At 35.6% G+C, this 26008-nt stretch overlaps 1 protein-coding gene across 5 annotated transcripts in view; it reads right to left on the minus strand.

Annotated features, from left to right (window-relative positions):
• CDKL5 (cyclin dependent kinase like 5) overlaps positions 1-26008 on the minus strand; it is a 157814-nt gene that overhangs the window by 45966 nt on the left and 85840 nt on the right. For all 5 annotated transcript variants that reach the window (XM_086879979.1, XM_086879978.1, XM_086879981.1 and 2 more), the window contains 4 exons: positions 9012-9057; positions 5684-5820; positions 2575-2695; positions 1344-1403 (listed from right to left, as the gene is read on the minus strand). In XM_086879979.1, coding sequence (XP_086736105.1) covers positions 1344-1403; positions 2575-2695; positions 5684-5820; positions 9012-9057 — 364 coding nt within the window. The remainder of the gene's footprint in view (positions 1-1343; positions 1404-2574; positions 2696-5683; positions 5821-9011; positions 9058-26008) is intronic.

Below are 26008 nucleotides of genomic sequence, written 5' to 3' on the forward strand. Positions count from 1 at the left end.
GGGCCAGGGAAGGACCTGTGGGGGGCACAGCTCCCATGGTTGAGGTTAGCCTGGATGGGGTGTGCACTGTGCAGGGACAGGCACTGCCTGTGCTGGTTGCTCAGCTCTGCACAGGGCAGTGGGTTGGTCCCTCAGCAGGGTTTGCTTGGCAGGGCCAAGACCCTGATAATCAGTGTAAAGTGGTGCAGACAGGAGGCCTGTGGGTGCCAAAAAGGCAAAGGCACTGAGAACACACAAGGGTATCCTGATGTTCTGTCAGAGCTGTACAATACCTTACACTGCAGAATAAATGGCATTGAATTCAAAGAACTTATATGGACCAAACATTCTAAGGGTTTTCCTAGAATGGTTATTGTTTCTGAATGCTTAAGCAAAAATGCCTTTAGGAATAAAAAAAATAAGCAGCACTACAAATGACAAACACCTTTCTTGTCTTCCTTAAAAACTATTTTTGTTTATTTTGTTGGCAGTTCTTTTCATTCAAAATTGCAGAGGTTTGAAATGACAGCTTTCAAACTGTTCTTACTGAATAGTGCCCTTGGGGTTACACTGTGGAATTGGCTTTTATTTACCAAGCCAAACTGTAAGCTTTTCAGAGGGAACAATATTTTATTCTGTGTTTATGTAGCATTTAGAATAAAAACACAGATTGCTGGAACATTCTGCCCTGTTGCCTTCATGGATTACTCACATGGGCAAAGCTCACCTTGTACCTGGGTGATGATTCTTCGAAGCCTTAAAGCTGACATTAAACAGGCATTGGTAGATCAGAAAACGTCAGAGTTAGCCTAACATGTACAGCTCTGACTCTGATCTCCAGTCATTCAGTCATTAAACACAGGTGGACATGAGATTCCTTAACTAAGGTAACAAAAAATGTTGACCTGTAACTACACATATAACATTCCACAAAAGCCAATGGTTCAAAAAAATACATAAAAAGTACAAGTTTACCGTGTCTTTACCAAACAAGCAGTAATTATCTTTTGTTTAAATACACAGGTCAGATAAACCTATAGTTTTGCCAGCCTCCTAATAAGCTCATCATCTGTGCTCTTCTCAGCTGAGTCTCAGCAACATTAAAAGCAGAAACCTTGTCTAATACAGAAAGAGAGAAATGCAGTGTTTCTATAGACATGTTAACACAGGTATTTCACAGGGTATGCAAATTAAGAACAGAAATATTTCCAATTAAAATACTGGCCCCAAACCTGAAGCAGTAATCAATTCTGACTGGTAGCAGACTTTTAAAGAGTACAAACTGTAGAACTCTTACAAAACTAAGCAAAACTGCACTGTGTTTTTCTTTAAAAATATAATCAGCAGCTATCTTCCAAACTTACCAAAGTCACACAACTTCAGAACATCATTGTGGCTTATTAAGAGATTCTCTGGCTTGATATCTAAAGTATGAGAGTGGGTGAAAAAAAAAAAAAAAAAAAAGTTGTTAACTTATCTTAATTTTGGACTTTGTCAACAAATATTATTTCATTATAACTTATTTAGAGATATTCATGCAATCATAAATGAAGCATTACAAGAGCAACTGCTGAAACAGCTTCCAGCTATTCAGTTTGGGAACAGGCAGAATTAATTTTCTGCCTTTTGAAGTCTTTTAAAGTGTTTCCCAACAAAATATGGAAAGATAAAATGTGCTTACAGATATTCCTGGGCAGAAAACCAATATCCATATTTAATATTGCAAAATAAAAGAAAGGACTCATATTCAGTTACCCAGCTAACCAATAAAATATTAAGTATGTTGTGCTCAACATTTTCAATTATAATGACCATTTGATCACCTCTTGTAATTTGTTCAGAAAAAATGTCTTGCTCAGTTTTAAGCCCTATTTTCATTCCTATATTATAGACATTGTATATTCTTCTAATTACATTTTGAAAATATTTTCAGAATTATGCTGAGCTCAATTATTAATTATTTCAGAATTATGCTGGTCTTATATATAAAAAACACACCATGTGAGAATTTTATCTTATTGGAAATATTAATTAAAAATGTTATTCTCGCAAAGTCACAAAGCAAAATACAATTGTATTAAATCAGGATAAAATACATAAAACTAGATAAAGTCATACATCAAGATATGTACTCTAAGTGCTGGAAGCTTAGGGAGAAAATAAATACACAGAGCTGAAACTCAAGGGAGCTGGAAGCAACTGCTCTAAGAAATAAAGCATGGTGGACCAAGTTTTAAGTTTTAGGTAATTTTTCTTCTAATATTCAATTATCAGATTCAAAAGTGAAATGACTGAGCACCATGAAATGTTAAAAAAAATTCCTTTTTCTTAGAAAATGTCTGCTCCTGCAATTACAGTTTGCTGTGCCTGTCACTTCACAAAGACAATGAAAAGCAAACTTTTTATGTAGATGAATTTTGTTTTAAAATGATCTGGAGCCATGCAGCAGACTTAAGACCCAGCCAAATTTGAAGTTTATTTTTTCTGTTAATATAAATCAATTGCTTATATTTATATTAAATGCAAATTACTTCAAGCTGTAACATATTTCCCTTTAGAAAAGGGCTTATTCCATGTGGAGAAGTACACACTTACCTCTATGAACAATATCATTCTTATGGCACCAATGAATTGCTTTAATTAGCTGGTAGATGTAGCTTTTCACTTTTTCTGGTGGAACTCCATTTGGCATTTCTTCTAGCAATTCAAGCATATTCTAAATGTTTAAAAGACACATTATTTAAAAGAGCTACACTCTAGCTGCTGGAAGATAACATGCTTTCAGTCTTCTGAAGCAACGTATTTGAGCTCAGCTATGGAAAATCAGTAGTTTAACATTCAGGGAGTGAATTTTAATCATAAGCATTCTCCTGGCTGTTTTCATTCTGGAGAAAAGACTTGTGAAGACAATAATCCTAAAAGTCCTTAAAAGAATGTCATCAAAACACTTTCCATAAAACACCTAAAAAGTCATTTATTTGCAAAATGTTGCTTAAACAGAAACACCAGGTCAGGTGTGTGGCCATACAAAAGTTTAGCAAATCAAAGCATTTTGTAAATATTCAACAATGCTTTAACATACTGTTCTCTTCATTCAGTTAGTTCTGCCACTTTGACACTGCAGGGCCAAGATAAATCACCAACTGTATCTGTATATGAATGTATATGAATGGGTATAAATTGCTCTTAGAGCAAATGAAGCAACAATAAAAATATAAAAATATATAAAGCATTTAAATATATATAAAAATATAAAAATACAAAAATGCCTCACAGGAGCATAAATAGTAACCTAGGGAGTATCTCATAGCTACAGATCAGCTATAGTGATCTGGGACATCTTGACACTACAGCAACTATGGCCATATCTATTGGCCATAACTAATTTATGGATACAAACAGGAAAGAAAATAAACTTATTGTTTATACTAGTACATTTCCTCTTTGAAAAGGAACATTTAGATTCCCATTATGTTAGCAAACATCTCTAATTTTGCACAATTAGAAGTACAATGAAGTTTGTATGCTGATTTCAGAAATAATAATGAGCAGCAGCAGCCCATTTGAAGAGAGAAAAAAAGCCTTATTTACTGAACACTGAAATAGGACTATTTTGGCTATATTGCCTTACACAACTCATTAAATTATGGATTTATGATCATTTGTAGATTTTTTGTTAAATCTTCCTTGTCTTTGACAAACATTTTCTTTATTGTACAGTAAAATTTTTGAGGTTTCTCTTGAAAGATGTTTTAATGGACAGTAGAGATTTTGCTGATATTTGAAAGCATTTCTAAATTTTGCAGTTTGTGAGTAAATACTGGAACTTTTGTCTTTGAGTGTAAGAGCTTTAGCAAACACACTTCAGATCTGAGGAAAGGAATTTTCTGTTAAGAAACCATATTGATTTTAGTCAGATTCTTGTCCATACAGAAGGCTGTGGATCTGGATAAGTAAGTCAAGAAGTTAGTGTTACAAATACAAAACAAAATAATAGCATCAACACAGGAAGACATAATCCTATATGAAGATATTAACTAAGGGGATGATGAATAAAGGAGATTAGACTAAATGTGAATTTAAGTAATCTGGATTTCAGTATTGCAGAGTTAACATTCCCCAAAGGACACAGTGCTCATTACCAGTTAAACAAAAAATTAGTCTATTCCACCACATTTTATTTAATTCTTTCTACTCTCCCCTCATCCAAAGAAAACAGAAACATCCTGGTCTTCAAAGAAACTATGGGTGACACTACTTCAGATATTTGAAAATAAGGAATGGTCATTTACTTCAAAGTTTAATTGAAAAGAAAGGTGAACATTAATACAGAAATGACATACGTACAAACTATTCACGATGCCTACCTTTATCACAAAATTCTTTTATTCTGATGCAAAAAACATTAGATATTGTAGCTTGGTGTTTTTACTGATATTAACCAGATTTTAAATATATATCCCTTATCAGATCAATTAAATATCTTTTACTTATGCTTTGATTTCAACTCACTTTTCCAGATAGCTTAGCCAAGTCCACTATAATAGAAAATTAAATGCATGTTCTAAATTTCTGTGTGATCAAAGACATTTCATGTGTCTGGAACAATTACAAGGAACATGGGTGAAACAAGTCAAGCTTTGAATGTCAGATCCAAGTAAGATCCACCACATTAAAAGTTGCTGATCTGCTGGTGAAAACCAAAACTGATTTCTGCCAAATTGTGAGCAAATATAGGTCACTTCACATTATGTAGTCAATTATACGACAAAGTAAGTCGGCAAATTGACGTAAAGGAGACATCATTTAGGGTGAGAAATTTTTAGATGAAAGTTGACTGCAGAGGACTAGCACTCAGCTGGACTGAAACATCACACTGGCAGGAAATGAAATGAAAATTTCAATCAAAAGAACAATATCTCATGAAGGCTATAGACATATTTAAACCTGCATTTTATTTCACTCTATGTATCTGAATAGCACCTAACTGTTTCCATGAAGAAATGCTGAATGGTTAGAATTCAGAGGGAAGGTCTACTTTTATCAGGAAGGTTGCAAAAATGACAAAAGACCAATCTGTTCTAGGTTGTTTCTCCCTGGAAACAGATCAGGATGCTTGGCAGTAGTAGGCCAATCTAAGGAAATTTTGGAATAGTTTCAAAATGAGGTCAGGATTGGAGTTAATGACAGTAGTCTTTGCCAAATCCCTCTAAGCAACTATTGATAGTGGCCTTGTTACAGAAATACACAAACAAATCCTATTTTTAACAGAGAAGGGTGGAGAAAGTTGAAAGAGATTCCAAGGTCAAAAGTCTATGATCTTGTTTTGAAAGACTACGTCAAGACTCATTACACAACATAACACAAGACAGTTATCCAGCTTTAAAATTAAACAAGATTAAAGAGTTCAGATGGAAATTTTTCTTCGAATCATATGTATTCCAGTCTGCATACTTTTTAACATGTTGGTGTTCACAAATGGAAGAATTTTTTTAAAAAAAAATACCAACACATGATGTAAAAACAACAGTAATCAGTGCTGCTGTCTCACAACAGATGTCTAATTACAACTCATGTTAAAGTTTCTGCTGCTTCTCTTTAGAGATTAGGATGGCTTAATTTAAAAAAAAAAAAAGCAATTTTAAAGACATCTTCAGTAAGCTGATGATTTAACAATGGCAGGGAGACTACAAACTTAACTCACTTTTTCCACATATTCAAAAACTAAGTATAATTTTCCTCTTCTTCTGAAGGCTTCCTTCAGCTCCACAATGTTCTCCTGTTTCAATGTGCGAAGCATTTTAAGCTCTCGTAAAGTGGTTTCTTTGACTTCTTCATTTTCTAGAGTGAGAAGTAAAATGACAGAGTAAGCTGATTAAAAAACAAAACAAACCCTCCAAGTAAAAAGTGTTATAAAGATTTATTCTGAACCCCTGAATTGATTAAATGGTCTGGTTTTAGACATTACAGAATTATTATTCAGTGTGGACTATCTGTTGTCTGCATACTTCTGCATTGGAAGAGAGGTCAGTGATGATCGTGCTTATTATGCAACCCTCACAGATCTCCCCATCACTACCATAAAGGTTTTCTGTGGCAGAGAAAGTCATAAGAAACAAATAGTTTGCATTTCTATCTTTTTTTTTATGAAGGGAACTAATATGCTTTGAAAAAACATTCATGTGTGTGTACATCCTCTACTCGACAAATACACATCATGCACATAAACCACTGAGAAGGTTGTCCTCAGCAGAAACACTGGAATGTAAAGCTCATCTTTTAATACCAAACAAATGTATTTGATTCTGAAATAATTTTTTTTTCCAAAAGCCATGACAAATTTTAAGACTGAAGCACACATTTTTAAGTCCTGTATGTTCCCCACATGGCTTTCAAGGAAATAGAGCAATGTCAAACCAGTGTAGCAGCCACAGAAGGCAGCAGAGTAAGTATTGATGCCACGAAGTCGTGAATCTAATTCAGAGCAGCCAAGAAATTTAACTGTTTCATCAATTAAACTTAATTGTAATTTAACTCATTTGACAATTTAATTGTCTGAAAGGTGTTCAAGAAAGGAGGAAAGCTTCACTAATACTTCATACACTGCTTATCATTAAGGGGCTACAAACTGACTAGGTTCTAAAGGATGCAATGATACGTGAAGTAAACATGACTATATTAGGTTTTACTTTTCATTAAGCAAAATTAAATCTATTAATTCAGTAAATTTGCTCATGCACACATAGAAACAGTTCTTAATCTCTTAGAACTGTTATCCATAACAGAGTTACTAAATGGGAAATGCTTGCATAAATTCAAAGCTAAGTCAGGTTAAGTTGCAGGTCATGTACCACAAACACAGTTAGAGACAGAGGAAGAAGAAACAAGGAAGAGAAATTGTTTTTCCAAGGGAAAAAGATGTTTGCAGGGGAGAGCAAATAACACTGGCCATGCAAACACACTAATCATCAACAGAAGACAGAAGGGAAAAATAAAAATTGAAATGCAGCAGGAGGGAAAAAGAAAACAAAATACTATAATCACAAATGTTCTGATTAAAAAAATATATAATTTAGAGCAATCTAAATCTTTTCATTTTAAAACTGAGTGCTTGATGTTGGCTTGCATCAGCCTGATTGCATAATCTCATCTATAACAAGACAGTCACTTTCCAGCACATTTAGTATTCATATGTCAAACAACGGCAAAAATTCAGTGAAACAAAAATGTCAATAGAAACAATTACAGTATATTCAAACTTCTAATGAACTACCATATTAACAAGACAGATGTGAAATGGGCTGAATCAAATCCATCAAAAGAACTTCTGTCATATTTCCAGAAACTCGTAAACAACTAGCTACAAATCTGAAAAGCAGTCATCAGTCATGTAAACTGATATTATGTAATACCCATGAAAAGCCAGACCTCTAATGGCAATGTCATATTTTTTGTTTTCATTTTTTGGTAGTAAAGCTAATACAATAATCCTGTTTAGGGCTTAATACTGAGATTTACTTCCTAGGATCTGTACTGAATAGCCACAGTAAATTCCAAAAAGCAATTCTGAGATACTCTCTTGACCTGGTCAAGATGGTCACCACAATTAAACTGTCTTCTACATCCTTTACAGGGATTTAAAACAGAATTTCTGAACAGCAGAGCTCAAACATTTATCAAAAATAAATAAATAAATAAATGTCATAAATATAAATATAAATATAAATATAAATATAAATATAAATATAAATATAAATATAAATATAAATATAAATATAAATATAAATATAAATATAAATAATGTATACATGTAATAAAGATATATAAAAATATAAATATATTATTAAATACACTCTTCAAGTGTCTGGGAAGATGACTGTGCCACTGTGCAAAACAAGATGCAAATCAGACTTTGCTGTGTCTGACTGACTCTGAAAAATACAGCCCCTGTAACCAACACCACCCTCATGTCCACCAGCAATCCTGTATGATAGCAGAAAAATGAAATTTGCTAAAATAAAGTGACTGCTGCTTCTTTAAACAACATTGCTAAGTTTTGGCTAAAGCCTCGCTGTGTGGCAAACCACAGCAGCATCACATCACACCAGGGTGACTCCTCTCACACTTCACCCTCCTCCTCCTCCTCCTGTTTGTGCAGACCTTTGGGGCTCAGGGCTGATCCATGATGCACACAAGGGACACAGCTGCTCTCATGGTTGGTTGCCAGTGTTGCCTATGGCAGGATAGGGCGATTCCCGGTCCCCCCCACAAGCCCAGGTCAGAGAGCCAGCCTTTCTTGTCCAGTTCTTTGGGTTTATTGCTGTTGGGTGAGGAATGTGTGTGTGGAGCCCTCAGAATAATTTTTGTGTCCTGCCTTCCACCACCCTCTTTGGCAGCAACGCTAATCCTTGCAGAAATTGGCTCTTCTTCCCTCTCAGCAAACTCAGCAATGCTGCAGAGTACCCAGGGTCTGCTGTGAAGGGGAAAAAAGCAAGTTTCCTGAGGACACTGAAGCCCACTGAAGTGAGGCCAGAGCTGCTCTCTCACCACCCAGCTCCCTTCACGGATCCTTGAGAGCTCCCAGATTTATCTTCCTGTGACTGAACTTCTCAATGACTTCTTTCAGTCTCCTCCATTTACAACTTCAAATTGCCCTGACGTTTAGATCCCCTCTCACAGATGAAAGCTGATAAAGCCCAAGGACTCTACAAGTCACTATTACAAGAGGACTTTTTAACATTTTCTGGTCACATCCCATCTCCAGATAGCAGATCTTACTACTATGTACAGCACCACAATCTCATCCATATTAAGACAGATGCATCAAGAAAGAAAGGTGTTATCTAATTAGAGTGTAAAATAATGTGGTCTCAAGGAAGGTAGGAAAGACCAAGTGTCTTGAATATTTACAGAGCTAATAATTCATTATATTTTAAAAATCGTATCTTGCGGTATGAGACTTCTCATTTTAATTGGATAGATATTAACAATGTAGTTACTGACATCAAAGATCATGCAGCAGAGAAGATTACCTTCACTGTCTTTGAATTTCTTGATAGCCACAATTTCATGGGTTTCCTGTAAAATAAAAGCAAAGAAATGGAAATGAGCAAGATTCGAGATTTGTTGTGCATTTTCTCTCGCATTTTTGTTTTTCCCCTTGAGAGGAAGAAAGAAAGAAGCATACAAAAGGAATTTCACAATGCAAAAAATTAATTGAAAATCTGGCAAATACCTCAGCAATCAGGCCAAGTGCAATACAAACCCACACACAGCAGATATGCCACAATTAGGACCCCCTGCAGAAAATCAGTGGAGTTAAATGATAAAAGTTCATATTTAAACACCTTGTAATATATACCAGTGAAATTTTCAGAAGTGTTTTTCCCGTAACTGTTGTTTCTTAGTTATTCTGAAGCTCTATAAATCTTTTATGTAACCACAGTATGAATACGGGTGCTGAATGAGGTGAACAGAAAATACCGGGCCAGTATGTGGCTAAGGCTTATAGTTAGACCTGTGATTCTGGCTGCCAAAAGTGTTTGGGCTTCAAACATCCACAAAGAATACAGTATTAGGAAACTAGGTTCTCTGTGCCTCTTTTTAAAAATATGTCCACTTAAGGGAAACCTATTCAAAAGAGGAATCAGTAATTGTATTTGGCAGTGTTCAACCATTCTTACTGTACAGTTGTAAGTGATAATTTCCTAATGTCCACCTGCCTTTGCATTCCTTCAGCATTCTCTAATCACCAAACCAGAGGTCACATTTTTCTCTTAAGTTTCTCTCCTGTTGTGTGAGCAGGAATGCATTTAGCACATGGACAAAACACAGCCTAGCTCAGGTCTGCTCATACAGTGATGCAGCAACTACACTTCAGCAACAGGATGTGGAGGGAGCCTTAAAGTCACGGGGTAAAGGCTTGTGAGCAGACAGGCTACCTCAGCACTTCAGCTGGATCTACCTCATACACCTCTACCAAGCATCACAGTTCAAAAAAAAATACAAATAGCAATATCCCACTATTAACAACATACAAAGGCCAGATTGGATATAAAAATGAAACCACTCTGGAATACCTGAAGACATGTGCATAACCAATTGCTGAGCAACACAAATATTTACTCCATTTTTCATTAATGAAAATGAACACATGAACCTGTAAAATACCTGATCCCAATTAAAATAAAAGCACCTGGAAAGAACAGTCTGAAATAAACTGAACAACCTATTTTACTAATTATATTTCTATTACTGAGTTATAGTATTGTTATATTTATTAATTCCAATTCTAGTAATAATGGTAATAGTTACTAGGACTATGAAGGAACATTAAGAGGGTGAGTAAATTTAATTTATTTGACTTCTGGTAGGTGCTCTGGCTAATTCAGCCACAGAAAGATTTTTCAGAAAACAACTTTAATTGTCTTCAAAAACCTCTGCTGACTGTAACATGCATATGTTTAGACAGCATGCATATACCACTTTGCAAATAAACCAAATTTATCCATTACTATTACATGCCTATTTCACATGAGCGAAATAAAAAATTCCAGATGTTTCAGCTACCACAAAAAAGCTGTATTTTTATTCTCAAAGTAATAGCTAAGTACACTGAAAGAAATAGAGGAGTTGAAACATGTATCACCACACAGACAAAAATTCTGATTTATTCAAGAAAACTAGTCCACATAGCTTCTCTGCCATATCCTGATGTCTACAGTGAATATGATTACTTTGGAAATTAAGTTTTAAAAGCTCTTGGGTCAAAGTCTTGGGTAAAATATGCTATCAAACACCCTGGAGGATTCTAAATATTTACAGTACTTAAAGCATGAGTGGTTCTAGGAATAACAGGAACAGAAAGACCTCAGGAACCCACTTAGGGATGAAGAAGTTACCTGAACAGTTCAAAAATACATAACATTTAAGAATTTTTTATTTAAAAAGCTTTGTCACTTGTATTATTTCATTAAACTAATGAAATTATCATTAATGGTGTCATAAGTGATTAAGAAATTACACTTTCCCCATCTTTGGAAAAACCCCAACAAACAATATTTAAATAACCTGAAGTGAAACAACAGCAGAATGAGCCTAGACAATAGGTGCTTTAAGGAGGTGCCCTAGTAGCATTATGTTTCATCTTAGCAAGGAACACTCTTGTCTAGGTTTCTTGGAGAATCTCATCCTGTGTAAATGATATTCTCTAGGAATGTGCTCCTGGTGAAGCAGTCAAGCCAAGGATACAAGGACACTAAAATTACTATCCATAGATTTTTAAATACATTGCACCTGCTTTACAAAAACTGTAATTTCCCTATGAGACAGAACACCTCCCAAAGAGCTGGGGTGCTCCATCTGACAGAAGAGAAAACTGCAGCCAAGTGCACATTTCTCAGTTCTTGCTCACATGCTCTAAAGCAACTGAATGGTTTATATGAAGTGACATAAAAAATAGGAGCCCCTCACAATTTAAAACTAATTTCAAATGAAAGAACCCAGAAGAAATGCCCTGTACCTCTATTTCCATTATTCCTACTGATTTTGAACTAGATGTCCGGATTCCACCAAATTTTAAGAAGAAATTCAAGTTTTAAAAAGAGGAAATTTAAAAAAAATTATCTCAAATTTGTCATCTGTATACAGAATATTCTTCCTCGGGGCAAGGAAGCAGAAAGAACTATCTCCAGTAGACTGCATGATGTTGCAGGTCAGCAGCACATGTAGACTGTGCAATGCAATTAGCCATCGTGCGTCATTTTCATTAATATAAACTAATACAGAATTGAAAACACAAATAATAAGTACATTTTGTATGTGGGTGAATGCACCAGGCATATAATAGAGGTGGTAGAAATACAGTTCCTGGATCAGGAGAGACATGCTGATCAGATGCAGGCTAAATCTGAAGTTTCAAACAAGCATTGACAGGCACTTGGTGCAAAGCAGACACCACATTGCTGAGCCCTGAGAAGATGGACAGAATGGGGGATTCAAAGAAAAGCAGAGCTTTGAGGAATGAGGAAATTCAAAAGTGATAATTCAGACTCCTGGGAAATCTGAAAGGTTCTTTACAGATTGAATTTAGACTTCGTTACTTAGATGTTTACTTAGAAGACATTTTGGAGACCTGAGCTCTTTGTGGTTCTGGTTTTCTGTTCTTCAAAAACAAGCTAAATTGGAATTATCCAAAATAGAATTGTCATCCACTAAAACGTATTTTTTTGCATTTCAAGGGGTGTTTTTTCAAGACTGTACTATGAAACAGAACAGTACTGAAAACAGTGTTCAGCCTGATTGTGGAAAGCTACTTACATAATAACTCGGTATCCAACTCCTAGCATGAAAATTGTCATTGACAATTAAATGTATCACCTAGGTAGATAAGCTGGTACTAGTTGATTCAGTGTTCGACTTCAGTGAATGTCAATGAAAGAAAAAACTCACATAATCCCTTCTGATCTCTACTACTTACTACTACCAGCTTATATCGTGAAGTAGGAGAATTTGAGTTTGCTTAGGTACAATTTTGCCTCACTCAGCTGAATTTATTACTAAGCACCTCATTACTATGTTCTAATAAAAAATTATGGCCTCAATATTTGACTTTACAGAAATAGCAAATTTGCAAACACAGAAGTCAAATCTCTCAACGCTGGCATTACCTCTGATTATTGAGCATGTATATTAGAAACATTCTATGTTATAAAACTACAGGAAGAATGCCATTTTACAATTAAACATACAACAACAGAGGAATATTACTGAAAAGACTGTGTAAAAGTCAAGGATGTACAGAAACTGGTTATTCAGACTACATGATTACATGTGTCTAATGTGTGGAAAAATATGTCTCTTCATGTTTAAATCTGAAAATATATTTTAATAAGGCTAAGACAAAAAATTCTGTTCTATTTCCTTCACATATAAATACAGTGATAGGAGGAAGGAGATGTTAATGGGAAAAGGGTACCTCCAGCCCTGGAGAGACGGATCACTTCAGATTAGGGCTCCTAAAATTCAAAATATGTGTGGGAATTGCCTCTGGAGAAAACACATGCTTTACTGTCTGCCCATTTAACCACAGATGACAGTATGGCTATGAGAGCTGAGCATTTTCACTGCTGTGCTCCTTGCCACCCACAAGTTTCTCTCAGAGGTTTCCTTACAAGATTGCCACAGCTGGTGTTTCCTGTCACCACTATCAAACTAGAAGTGTTCCTAATTCAAAACCACTTAATTTTATCTCATTTAAAGGACAGAGGTCCCCTATTTTTCCACTGTCTCTACAAAATTTATATGACAGAACTCACTTTTATTATATGTAATTATATATGGCACAAGACACAAATGTCAGAACAGCACAGTTATGTATCTCTGTTGTTTTCTTGAAAGATCCGTGATGGGAGTACTCAAGGAAAAAGTTACTGTTCAGCATAAATCAGCTTCTTAGAACTACAACCATTATTGTATGGAAAGATAAAGCATATCCTATTCTTGAAAATGTCATGTTACCAAAAAAATCTCTTTAAATGTTTGTCCCTGTTTGATTGCAAAGATTTCTGTTAGGACTTTTCTTCCTTTATCTTTTGCATATCATGGAAAATATAACACAAAGCACAGGTACACAACAAGATTCTTGAAAAATAGATAAGATTCTGACCTTCTGAAAGTTACATCGGTCACCTATGATTTTATTGCCTCACCCTGCATGAGTACAAGAATTCCTCAAGCATGGAATTTCTAAGCAACTGAAAGAACAAATGTTTATAAATATCAGCAAATGTGAGCAGAGATAGCAGCAGTCAACACTGAGCACATCCCATGCACAAGCATCATATTGCACTCAGGCAGGGCTGAGTACATCACATCAGGGTTTGATGCTGATATATTAAGTGAAATAATAAAGTATGATATGGCTTGTCCTGTGATGGGCTCATCATTTCCATCTGTACAAATGTGAGGCAGTTTAAGGCCAAATTCAATTTCTGTTAGAAAAAGTTAAATCAGTCACATTCTCTACTCACAGTTAACAATTACGTGTCACAAAAATTACTTAGACATGAGCAATAACCTGGTTTGATCCTCATCAATGCATTATTGCATTTATATAATTTAGTTTGCCACAACAAAGACACACATTTAAAAAAATCAACAAAATTCAGCCAAACATATCCAATGGCTCGTGTCTTTTCAGAACCAAGTAGTACAGTCTTACTTTGACTTGCACAAACATTAATATGTTCTACAACATTAAAGTACTTAGAACAGATTTTTCAATAATCTTGAATTTAGTAAATCACAGAACATTAAGCAGTCGGCCACAAGGCAACAAAAGCCCAGAAAACCATTACAAGATGGCAAAGATGGTAAAAATTTTTTTTCATGAGTTGCTTAAAACAAAGCTTAAAAAACCCCAAAAAACCCAACCAAGAAATTTTTCAAATTTACTCTCAAAACAAGAACATAAAATATTAGCATTTTAGTCAGGTCAATGTAATATAAATGTGACATCTGTAATTATGCAAGTTTTTAAACTAAGCCTAGCAATGCACGTTCTGAGACATCACTTACTTGTAATTTTGCCAGGTCCTTAAGTCACTGCCCAGACACTGTCTGGACTCCATTTCCACTCTGCCTTCTACCACTACTGCTTTTAGACAGTACTACAACTAGAAAACAGCTTCCTATTGTCTCAACATTTCTGATATTATGTGCTGGAAATTTTGCTGGCAATTACTTTCAAAATCTAGTGGAGTACCTTAAAATATGAGAGAGAGAGAGAGAGAGAGAGAGAGAGAGAGAGATGTGCAAGATTATGCAATTTCTTTTTTCAAACAATTTGACAATATGAAGTACAAGTCATACTGTGTCTTCTTCTACACCTAAAAAAGTTTGGAGAATTTCCTTCAAGAGACGCTTCACTGTTTCAACCTTGTATTTCTCCCTTGAGAAAACTGCAATTCTTCTGTTTATCAGCTAAAACCCCCACACTTGGTTCATCTAAGCAATATAACTCTTAGCATAGGAGAACTTCCAGGAAATTTCTTCCTAATCTAAAAGTCCTATTTATTTTTAGGAAGAGACAGAGTCTTTGGAAAATAATGACAGAACAGTATGTCTGAGTTATCACAATGTCTTTATTTACTGGAAAATTGCTTAGAATTTTTCCAACACATATATGTTAGAGTTTACTTGAAAAGAAGCACCTACAGTGAATCACCACAAATCAGTTTTTTATCTCTTGAAAGCAGAATGTTATTTACTAGCCATCTAAGTGCAGGGGAGACTCCTAATGGAACAAAGAGTTCTATACCTGCCATTTTAGGGAAGATGGTCACACTGTCTCCTGAGGAAGAACAAGAGGATGAAGGAAAGCTTAAAGCACTCTGAAAGATTTTCAAGGGGAACAGCCATATAAACTCAGCTCTTCCCTCTGGGGAAAGAAGCACAAGAATTGGCCAAAATCTTTGACAGGAAATTACCAGTAAGTAGGGGTAATGATGGAAAGACACTTTTTTTTTTTAAAAAAAAAAATGCATACAGATTGAAAGAGTTTCTCTGATTTCTTTATCTACATCCTTCAGAAATACTTGCAGCAACTTTCCTGTTTGTTCAGATGTCAGGAGCAAATGCTTGCATTACTGATCTTGTTTTAAATCAAGTCAAGGGAGTCATAAACAGCAGGCATTTCTCATCCAATTATCAGATGAATGCATAAGCCAAATGAGTGGTCCATCTGTGTCCATGGGCTCCCAGGATGGGGCTCCAGCCCCAGTTGCAGGCTCGAGTGACAACGATGCTGATGCCAGGGGCTCTCCAGACTGCAGGGACTCCACAGGTGCACAGCACAGTTGGGGCTTGAAGGCACTTCTGGCAATTTGGATGTCCCCATTTCTAAGGATATTCTGAATAGCCTTCAAGGCATTCAAAATGCACCAGGATGAGATTTGCAGCAACATGCTGTAGCTGATTCTCCTTTGAGCAGTTGTAAAGAGGCACACCTGAATCCTAAAGAGTGCACTACAAAGCATGCACTTTACATTCTTCAAGAACTTGCAGTCTTCTAATTTAGGGTATAAATACTACCCTGAAACAAACACTTGAAAGGAAGTGAACCCACTCAGTATTTTCTACTAACTACTGGGCTGGTGATAGTGGTTAGCATCAGAACTTTCATTGTTCCAAGTAGAATTTTTATATTTATTCACAATTATCTCCAAGCCAGAACGTAAATGTGCATCTCCAAAGCATGTGTACAATAATGTAATGAAAAGGATCTGGAATAAAAAAACAGCTTTAAACACTATAAATGTAGCTATTCTAGCTTTTCATGATAAACTGGTACTATTGTAGCAATGTTTAAAACAATCTGTGTTTCATTTCATTCTGTTGTAGCACTAATCCATATAATTTTACAATTTGACAGTATTGTTTAATCCAAACCATGGAAGCAAAACAAACCAAATTCAGTAAATATCTATAAAATTCTTCCGATGCTGGAACGTCAGTAATAGTAAATTCAGTTTCAAACCTCATCTTCTTCCAGTTCTATTTCTGGGGTTTTTTTTGGTCTGTTAACACTGGAAATTGTGAAAATGAAAGCTATTTATAAATTGCATAATATTGCACTGGCAGATACCACCATTGTTTAATTACTTTTTATAGCATAATCGTGACACTTGTAATACAAGTGTAGAAAATGTAGAAAGGCAAACTGTACTACCTTCATGGCTTCCACTAAGATATCACTGTCTCCATAAATTCAGAGGTCAACAAGACATTTATAATTATCTCTTATCTCTAAATTATCTGTATCTCTTAAATTTTTTTGTTATTAAAATGCAATGGTCCCTTCCTGGGCACCTTGTAACTCAAGAGCATGCAGAACTTATTAGAAAAAGTTACTTTGGTTGGTTAGTTGTTTTTTTAAAAAAACGTATCGGTGCCAAAATCCTCAGTCCTCCTTCTTATCCTAAGTCTCCGAGTCAAAATAGTTTCAGCATGATCAGCTGAAATTCTGAAGTTTATCACATCTCAAGCTTTAGTTTTTAAATCTTTATTTCTGCAGTGGATACAATTTATTTTTTATCTGGTACTTTCACATTTTAAATTTTTGGGGGTTGTCGTTCTTCTCATCAACCATGTGACAGGCATTTTCTTTAAACTGTAAAACAAGACCTACCATGAACCAAAGGCAAACTTGTAAAGCAGGTTCCTGAGGCTGAAACTCTTCAGATGGAATTCAGTTTAAGACATCTATATTCATACCCCATATGTGAGTTGTGTACTCAGACTTGTAAGAGTTCTCCATTGATCAGTCACTCCAGCCATGATTCAGTAGCCCAAACATGGGTGTCTGGCAGCACTTAAGATTGCTGAAGTATCTACAACATTCACATGGGATTGTCAGAGAGGCCTTTTAAAGCTGCATCCCCTGCAATCTCCACCTATTAGGTTTTGAATACTCTCTATTCAAGGCCTGTACTTTCTAACATTTTCTTTTCGATATACTCATGAACTCCTCTGTTTTGCAAACACTGTAGCCAGTTATTGTAATAATCTGGCTGGTCTTTCCATCACCTGCATCAAGAAATTATCCCTGATATCCTTCAGAAATCTCTGGGACTGCTTACATCCCACCACACTGCCTGTCCAGGCAATTCCACGGAAGTTACAGTCCCCTCTTGAAAACAAGGGTCAGAATTCCTCCCTTAAAAAACAAGTGCTTCAGAAACATCATCAGCTGTGTAAAGAAGACTGTGCCCATTCTTTCACTGTGATCAAGTGGTCTACAACCAAGACTCAATATAATGCCACAGTTTCTGTTTTTGAGTTTTCCCACCTCTAACTGAACCACAGGGTCTCAAACACACTGTTATCCAGCTGCTATGACCCACTTTTTCCTTAAGAGTGGGCCATAAGACCATCCCAGAAAATACCACCATATATCTGAGACACTCTTTCCCAAAAGGGGAAACTTCACTCCTCTTTCTTTTGAGCCCATCTTTTCTGGAATATCTGTATCCATCCATCCATCCAACCATCCAACATAAAGCACCACTATTAATTTCATGTATTTTTATATACCAACTAAATTTCTATTTCAGTGTACAAGCTACAACAGGATTTCTCAAACTTAGTTTACTTGGCTTAACACTATCTTAGAAAAAAAAATGTCTCTCAGAGCTGAAGGAAAAACACCTAAACATAGCAGCAGCTACTGTCACTTCCATGCTGAAAAAGCAGAGACAAGGTTTGCCCTGATTTTAACACCTCTCATGTGCAAATGGCAGCAACAACTCCTCTGTATTCTGAAGTGGGCCTCAAACAACCAGAGGCGGCAATTACCTATTTGGATACCAAGCAGCCATTCCAGATCTGTTCTGGAGCAAAAGCAAGAGCCAAGGTAGAGATCATTTTTGGTTTTAATACATTAATTAGTTAGTAATGGTAAGCTCTCCACATCTGGGGGAAAGCCTAAGCTACAGTGGTCTTCCTGTCTAAGATCCCAAAGATAAGAACTTTTATGTTTAGTGCCTCAAATTAAAAACAAAACAAAAACCAAAAAACAAACAACAACAACAACAAAAAAAAAAGGAAGAAAGTTTTTTTTTAACTGAAAACTTTTCCTCCTCACATTTTGAGCATACAAAATAGTGTAATACTGTAACACTCTCTTCTTCATGCAATTTGGTACCTAAAAGGTGTTACCTAATGTAACCATCACCTTTGGAATTCTGGTGTCAGCTCATTGTTAGGTTTGGCTATGAAACATTTCATAGATGTCTGCATTAACCCTAGGAATCTGCAGGGAAAGATAAATTTGAACAGGAAAATGCCACTTGAATTTTCAAGCCTCAGTTCACATTAGACAACAGTATTACAGAAAGAAAACAATACCCTCCTCTGCCCCTAATGATTTCGTGGCATTTACAAGACATCTTTTTGCTCTCTGGGTCTTTTTCATCAAGAAACAGTTTTGCTGACATTACGCTCTTGCCAAAGCAAATAAAATTTTAGAAGATTTTTTCTAATCTGTATATTGATGAGTATTTCAGTGGGGACCTTAATTTCTTCTCAAAGTTTCTCCATTCAGGTTTGCAGAGAGATAAAAAAGGCTTTTCTTGTCTGGGATTATCCAAACAGTGCACTCTCTGGATAGTAAGAGAGAAATTCTTGCCTCCTAAGAAAACTTCCATTTTTCTCCGTGAAGCATTTCAAAGTGTGTCCCTTTCAGAGATTTTCTCTTCTTCACAGAACAGCATTAAGATTAAAATTTATTCCAAACTGCTTAAAAGAAAGACAGAATGCAAAATTCATACCTCAGCACCTTCCTTATCACTGCTGCAGAGGTTGGAGGAACAGGAAGGCTGCCTCTACACAGGTTGCATGGTAATTTAGCTAACTTGAGAAGCCAAACATTCATGTGGAAATAAAGGAATCTGCATCCAAGGAAGACTTCTGCTACTACTAACAGATGAAGAAGAAGTAGCATCTAAGTTTTCATAAAAATAGCATTTTCTGCAGATGAAATTTCAACTTTGGAGCTAAACTGAGAAACAGAGATTGTGGACTTACTTCAGACAGTTTCCTCAGCATCCAAAAAGTCGTGGTAAGATCAGTATATTTTCCCTTATATTTCAATAAGGAGAAAAAAAGTCTAAACATCACAGAAATTCTGGGAAGACTAAAAAAAGCTCTTCTAGCAAAAACTGCCCCTGCCAGTAAGACTAACATATTGCACATTTAGATCTCACACACAACAGATGTACTTTTGAGCCAGGAGGAAAAAAAAAAAGGATAACCATACAGAATTTAAGTTCACTGTGAAAGTTTGCCCAAGCATGACAAACAAATACTTCTTGGAAAAAGGGAAAGGAAAAGTGTCATGATCTCACTAAGTTTATGATCTCAAACACTGGAAACACTATGTGGGGAGAGAGGATAAAAAAGTGCAGAGTGAAGAGCTAAGAAAACTGGGAAGGCTAAAGAAACTGGGAAAAGAAGGCAAACAAATGCAGCCTGAAAACAGATTGGAAAAGAAAACTGGGGTAAGGCACCTCAACTCAGAAGTTAGTGTTAAAACCAGCATAACAAATAAATGAATCTGTGAACATTAAAATTTTAGTGGAACCCAATTTAACTGAAAGCAGAGGAATGGTGAGAATTCAGAAATAGCTGCAAACCCACAAAAACCACAGATGAATCTCATTCCACAGTGTTCTGGTATGCATGGGGGATGAAGGCAACAGGTTACTAGCTATGCCATCTCAAATACTAGAAGCTGACAGCTGTGTGACAACTGCGTGGGTATCCATATGGTGTTCCATGATGAATTTTGTATTTGAGAAGTCTAGAAAATTATGGGGGGGGAAAAAAAAGTAAGTTTATCACAGTGTACATAAGCAAGGCAGTATTTGAGGGGAAAAGGTAGCATTCTTTCATTAGAAATCCTGGAGTATGCAAAAGAAACTGAAGCCCTTCTCCAGGCCTAAAATAGAAACAGCAACCTCCAAGGCTAAATTTAAACTGAGAATGATTATATTCTGTGTTTTAAAACTCAATGCATCTACATAAAATGCCAAATATTTCCTAAGGTAGAGTCAATCTCACTTAGCTTTAGCCACCTAAGAGTTAGATACTCAATGTGATTTGTCAAGGCTTTCCCCATAGTTAGTAAGAGCAGGGGAAGGAGAGAAGATCTGGCCAGAAGGTTACTGATTTTAATAATTTCCAGATGGTAAGAGTTGATTTTTGGATTTTGGACTCTCTCTACTTATATAAACAAGGGAGATTGGTTATGCAAGACCTAAGCACTGAAACAGTGGGTGAGATTAATTCCACCCAAGTTACTTAACTTTGCAGCCCTTCTGTCTGTATGTTTTATTTTTGCGTGCACAAACTTATATGCATGTACATGTTTTTAAGGTACATTTCCAAATCTTATCAAGACTAGTAACCTCAGAGATATTACCTTCTCTGGATCATTATTCTTTGAGTTACATTGCTATATTAAGATCATCACAGTCCATTGGATTGTATTTGTAATTAACATGCTAGAAACACAAATAAACTATTCCAAAGTGTGCTACTGAAGTAAGAACATCTCCATTGCCAACGTAACTGCAGCGTCAATTCTCACATCCCACTAAGCAATCTGGCATAGCTAGCAGCAAGACCAGAATTTCTGAAGCTCATCCCTGTTCTTTCACCTGCATATTAGAGAATAAAATATATGTTCATTTGTGAGGATCTTCATGAAGCTATAAATATCCCTGCTGTGAGCTCTGCGTTTCCTTTCTCTGGTATAATTAAAGGTACTACCTGAGATCAATAAAACTTTAAATAACTTGCAAATAAGGGCCCATTAGAAGTGGCTTTTCTCCTTATATTAAGCTTCCAGAAGAATGCTTCAGATCAGATCCTTGAGCAAGAGCTCAATTATTTAACATGAGAAGTTTTTGGTAAGAAAACTATGGATTTAGAATGTATGTCATATATTAACCTCCTAGAGCCATATTTCTCTCTCAGTTCCAAGGCACTATAAAGATTAATTTAAAGAGAGGTGAAAGAAAAAGCAACAATTGGAAAAGCTTTATGACTCTTTGTGGAGTAAAGGTTTTGAACCTTTTACTTAAGTTAATTAGAAACTTAATGAGAAATTAATGAGAAATTTCTCATTAATGTTTAATAGCAAGATTCCTACCTCAGATTTGATTTAAGATTACTACAAAAATCTAAAAGCTAAACCTGTACAAGCAAGCTTGGAGCTTCATTGAAGCACTTGGTCTAAACTGCATGATATGGAAAACAAAGCTTTCCCAGAGGAAGGGTGCCTTCTGTCCTTTGTAAACTGATATAGTAGCAAGCCTTCTGGTGGTACAGAGAGTAAACAATAGTTCTAACAGCAGTTTATTGACTAGCATTTGTGCTTGAATGTGCCAAATCTGACTTGGTTTCATCATAACAAGATTCTGGGTGTGATTTCTTTTTTTTTTAATCTCCACGACATTGCAGTATAAAATTTTATAGCAATAGCTCTGGATAAGTAATAATACATAAAAAAGTTAGCAAATTAATAAATCGGTTACTCTAAATGCAGTTGAAATCTTCATAGAAAAAAAAATTATTCACATCACACAGGTTTCATTCAGGTAGTACTGTCTGAATAGTAAATTATCACCACCTCTTCAAAAAATAAAAAGGTGACCTTGAAGAATGTTAATTGTTAACCTATCCCAGTCTAAAAATCAAGAGAAAAACCTCAAACAAATCCATAGATAAGAGATCCCTGTACATAATTTTTCCTTTACTTTTGTCTTTCCATATATTTGTTCTTTGCAAGAATAAACTATGCCCTCAAAATTTGATTCCTAGCCTGATCTGTTCAGGAAGGGCATGTTCTTCCATTGAAAAATTCTGTGTCTTATTGTTTATTGTAGATCCAGAACTATAAAACTAAACAGACCTTTCATTCTCATTTTTCTTTTAATAGCTCAGAAGTGATAAAATATTGTCTTCCTTCACACAAACATATAAAAACAAGACACTTTAGCAATAAGGATAAATTTTCAGAAAGTTCCTGAAACATGATCTTCAGATGCAGAGACAAGTGAAAGCTGAGAAAATATAATCACAAGACTTCAGCTGTGAAGTCTTTCTTCATATTTTCATTAAAGCCTTGTACATGCCTGCTAAATACTTTGATAAAACAACAGATTTATTGCCATTCATATTTTATACTGTTCAAGTATAAGTGTTCAGTTCTCCTTACATGCATAAAAATGAAAAGTGTAACAGTGTGCTAAACTAGTGCATACAAAAATCTTTGTACAAGCAACAGAAGGAATGGGCTAGCAGCATTTTCAAAATCTGTCCAGAAGAGACCACTATGTTGTAACTCATTAATTACACAAATGTGTGTGTGTGTGTGTGTGTATACACACTTGTGCACTGTACATGTGCACATGTTTAATTAGAAGGATGTTGGTAAAGGAACAGAAGCTCCTCTTTAGCAATATAAATTAAACACTATCCATTTCATTGAAAACCCTACGAAACAGAAAACAAGAAATACTATAGAGAGGCTTATAGACAGGCTGTTCACCCTTGATTTGCTTCTCTGATCCTGACATCATCTAGACATCTACTCTGCATTCTCGTTCATGTTATCTGAGGAATATGGATGATGGGCAATACACCCCAGAATTTCTGAGGATAAATGCCTCTTCCTCACTTTCTCTTTTTTTTAAACCTACTAGAGTCCAAGGGATGGATGTTGTTTGGCTTATGTTTAGCCTTTCTAAAAGTCACTGGGGAAGCTCCTACTCTGTTGCTCCCCAAACAGTTTCTTAGCACTACAACAACATTTATAGCAGTGGGAGCAGGAAGGACTTACAAAATTAGAACAAGTTCAGAGCCCAGGGTGCAAGTCCATCAGATACTATCTTTTGTATGTTTCTTAGCACATTTCTTCACTGGCTAATGCTTTGAAGGGGAAAGAAATGGTAGGCACCACTTGGATGAGTTTTTCACAAAAACAGTCACAGAAAAACTTGATCCTGTAGAAGCAGCAGCTAGTCAGCTCTGCTCTGCAGATGGCATTGCCTGCAACATATTTCTGTGCATAAACATGGCATTACTCTATCTCTGTTGGAAATGTTAATTGATTTCAAGAAGATAGCTTGCCTCCTGGTCAAGATGCATACTGTCAAAAGAGGAGGTAGGTGTAACCAGTCAATTTTTTTAGGTCCTACAGAATTTCATCTTTTCACATCTCAGTGTATTATTACACTTACAAATATCACCTACTTCTGCCATACCTCAAAAACACTTTTTTTTTTTTTTTTTTTTTAAATGGTCACAAGGTTGCAGCTCATAATGTGTGAGCCTATCTTCTGTTAGCCCATCAAAGAGACAGATTATAAACATCCTTTGCAGACACAAGCCCCAGACAAGGAAAAGCACAAAACAGACCGATGGAAGTTGAAGAAAGCAAGATTGAAGCTAAGGACCATTCCATAACAACAGACAACATCTAAACATAACATATACACAAAAGATGCAGGTTTCTAGTTTGTCATCACCACCCAGAGGAACTTCAGAGATGAAGTGGGGACTTGAAAGCTCCTTACCCTCATCCTCCATCCTGCACACTGGAGATACTGCCAAAATCAGACACCTCTCATGAGCACACACATGTCTCTTCATACTTCTAAGTGTGTGGGTATGAGGGTACAAGTGAATGAAACCAGGAAGCAATGGGCATCCATGAGTACAATCATTTCACTTCAAGACCTGCAAATATTCATCCTCCCTTTATGCAAGACTGACACTGAACTCTGTTATACTAATCTTTCTACACCCAGTACTACACAGAAATTACTCACACAGTCCTCACATGGAGGCAGAAACAGAAGATGCTTATCAAAGTTTTTAAGGTGCAAGTAACTATAAAATTGGAGAGCAAAGTTGTTACCTGTTTCCAAACAAGAGTTATCTGTCTTGTTCAGAAACAAGGCCTCACTTTGCTATACATCTGAAAAAGTGAAAATAAAATTGCATAGTGTGATTTTTTCATAGTGTGCAAAGTAAAGCCTTTATGTTCTGTGGTGTTATGGCTTAAAAGTAACTTGCACAAAGATTGGTCTAATTTAGCAATTTAAACTAAAATGGATCAGAGATAGTAAAAATGCAAATACTTTATAAATCCAGATGTTTTAGTTTTTATCTTAAATCAGAAGCAGCTTAAACAGATATACTTTAGAAGGGAGAAACTAGCATGCAATTGGACTATTCTTGAAAAAAAGCCAAGCAGCAGACTCATCAAGCTTTATTGTCCAGGTGGAGCTGCAGCTACACACAGCAAAAAGATGTGTTTTGAAGATTTTCAGAACTGTAACACGTGTATAAGGCATAGATATCATAAAGAATGAATCCATGTTCTGTGAAAACATTTAACAAATGCTACTGGTTGAAAAAAAGAGCACAAAGCAGTCTTAGCAAAAGTGGCCTCTATTCAAGAGCTCAGACTGCCTTCCCACTATATCCAAAATTTTTTGATCACCATATTCTGATGTTAGTTTTGTCTAGTCCCTTACTTAGGCCTTTAGCTGTGATCAAACCACTCATTTTAAGTGCAATTTTTAGGTTGTTAGCACAAGAATTTACAAATTTATACAAATTTTAAAAGATATAATGATATAAAAGGAAACTACTTTTCTTTTTTCCCACTTATTGTTATCCAGGATTTGAAAGAAAAGTAAATACCACTATACTTCAAAAGAAGTTAGGTATTCCAAGAATTTTTATACAAAAAAAAAAAAAAAAGAAAGTTTTTTATATTTTAGGAGGTTATTCCATGAGTTAGGAATTACACAGAAGCAAGTAATCAAAGCAATATAAATTGCTTTAACCAGGACATTCAGAGGGACAACTTACTATTTAAAAACATACTGTAATCTTTTCTGATTAAAAAACATAGTACCAAGAAGAGCTTATAGTTTTCAGAAAAAAATGAAATTACAGGAAATTTTTCACTGTTATTGTCAATGTTTTACCTATATTGTCAAATGCTCATTTTCCAGGACTCTTGAGTTTAAAAAAAAAGACTGTAAATTCATCAGTTAAAAAAAACCAAAAACAAAGAGTGGCATATTCTGATGTATGTATTCTGTTATATTGTGAATGACATATTCAAGACACTTTAGTGTATTTAAATTTTAGATTAACTTAGTTGCTACAAAGAATTTTGAAAGGCCGACAGTTGATCCAGACCCATTTTTACCATGGTACATTTAATAATTTGCATGTATGATCTTCTGAAACACTGAGTTGTGCTTTTAGTGGCCTTTGTTTAAATACAAAGAGTGTTCAGAAATCAATGATTAACCTTAGAGCTGCTCATGTGTCCTAGAAAAGTTTAAAAACTCCACAAGAATCCCTCATGGGAAAACAATCAGACAAAAATTTAGAAATACCATTTTGTTAGCATCAATTATGCTACAGAGTAATTTGCAATTTG

This window comes from Cyanistes caeruleus, chromosome 3, assembly GCF_971803275.1.
Source record: "Cyanistes caeruleus chromosome 3, bCyaCae1.hap1.1, whole genome shotgun sequence".
NCBI classification, from domain to species: domain Eukaryota; kingdom Metazoa; phylum Chordata; class Aves; order Passeriformes; family Paridae; genus Cyanistes; species Cyanistes caeruleus.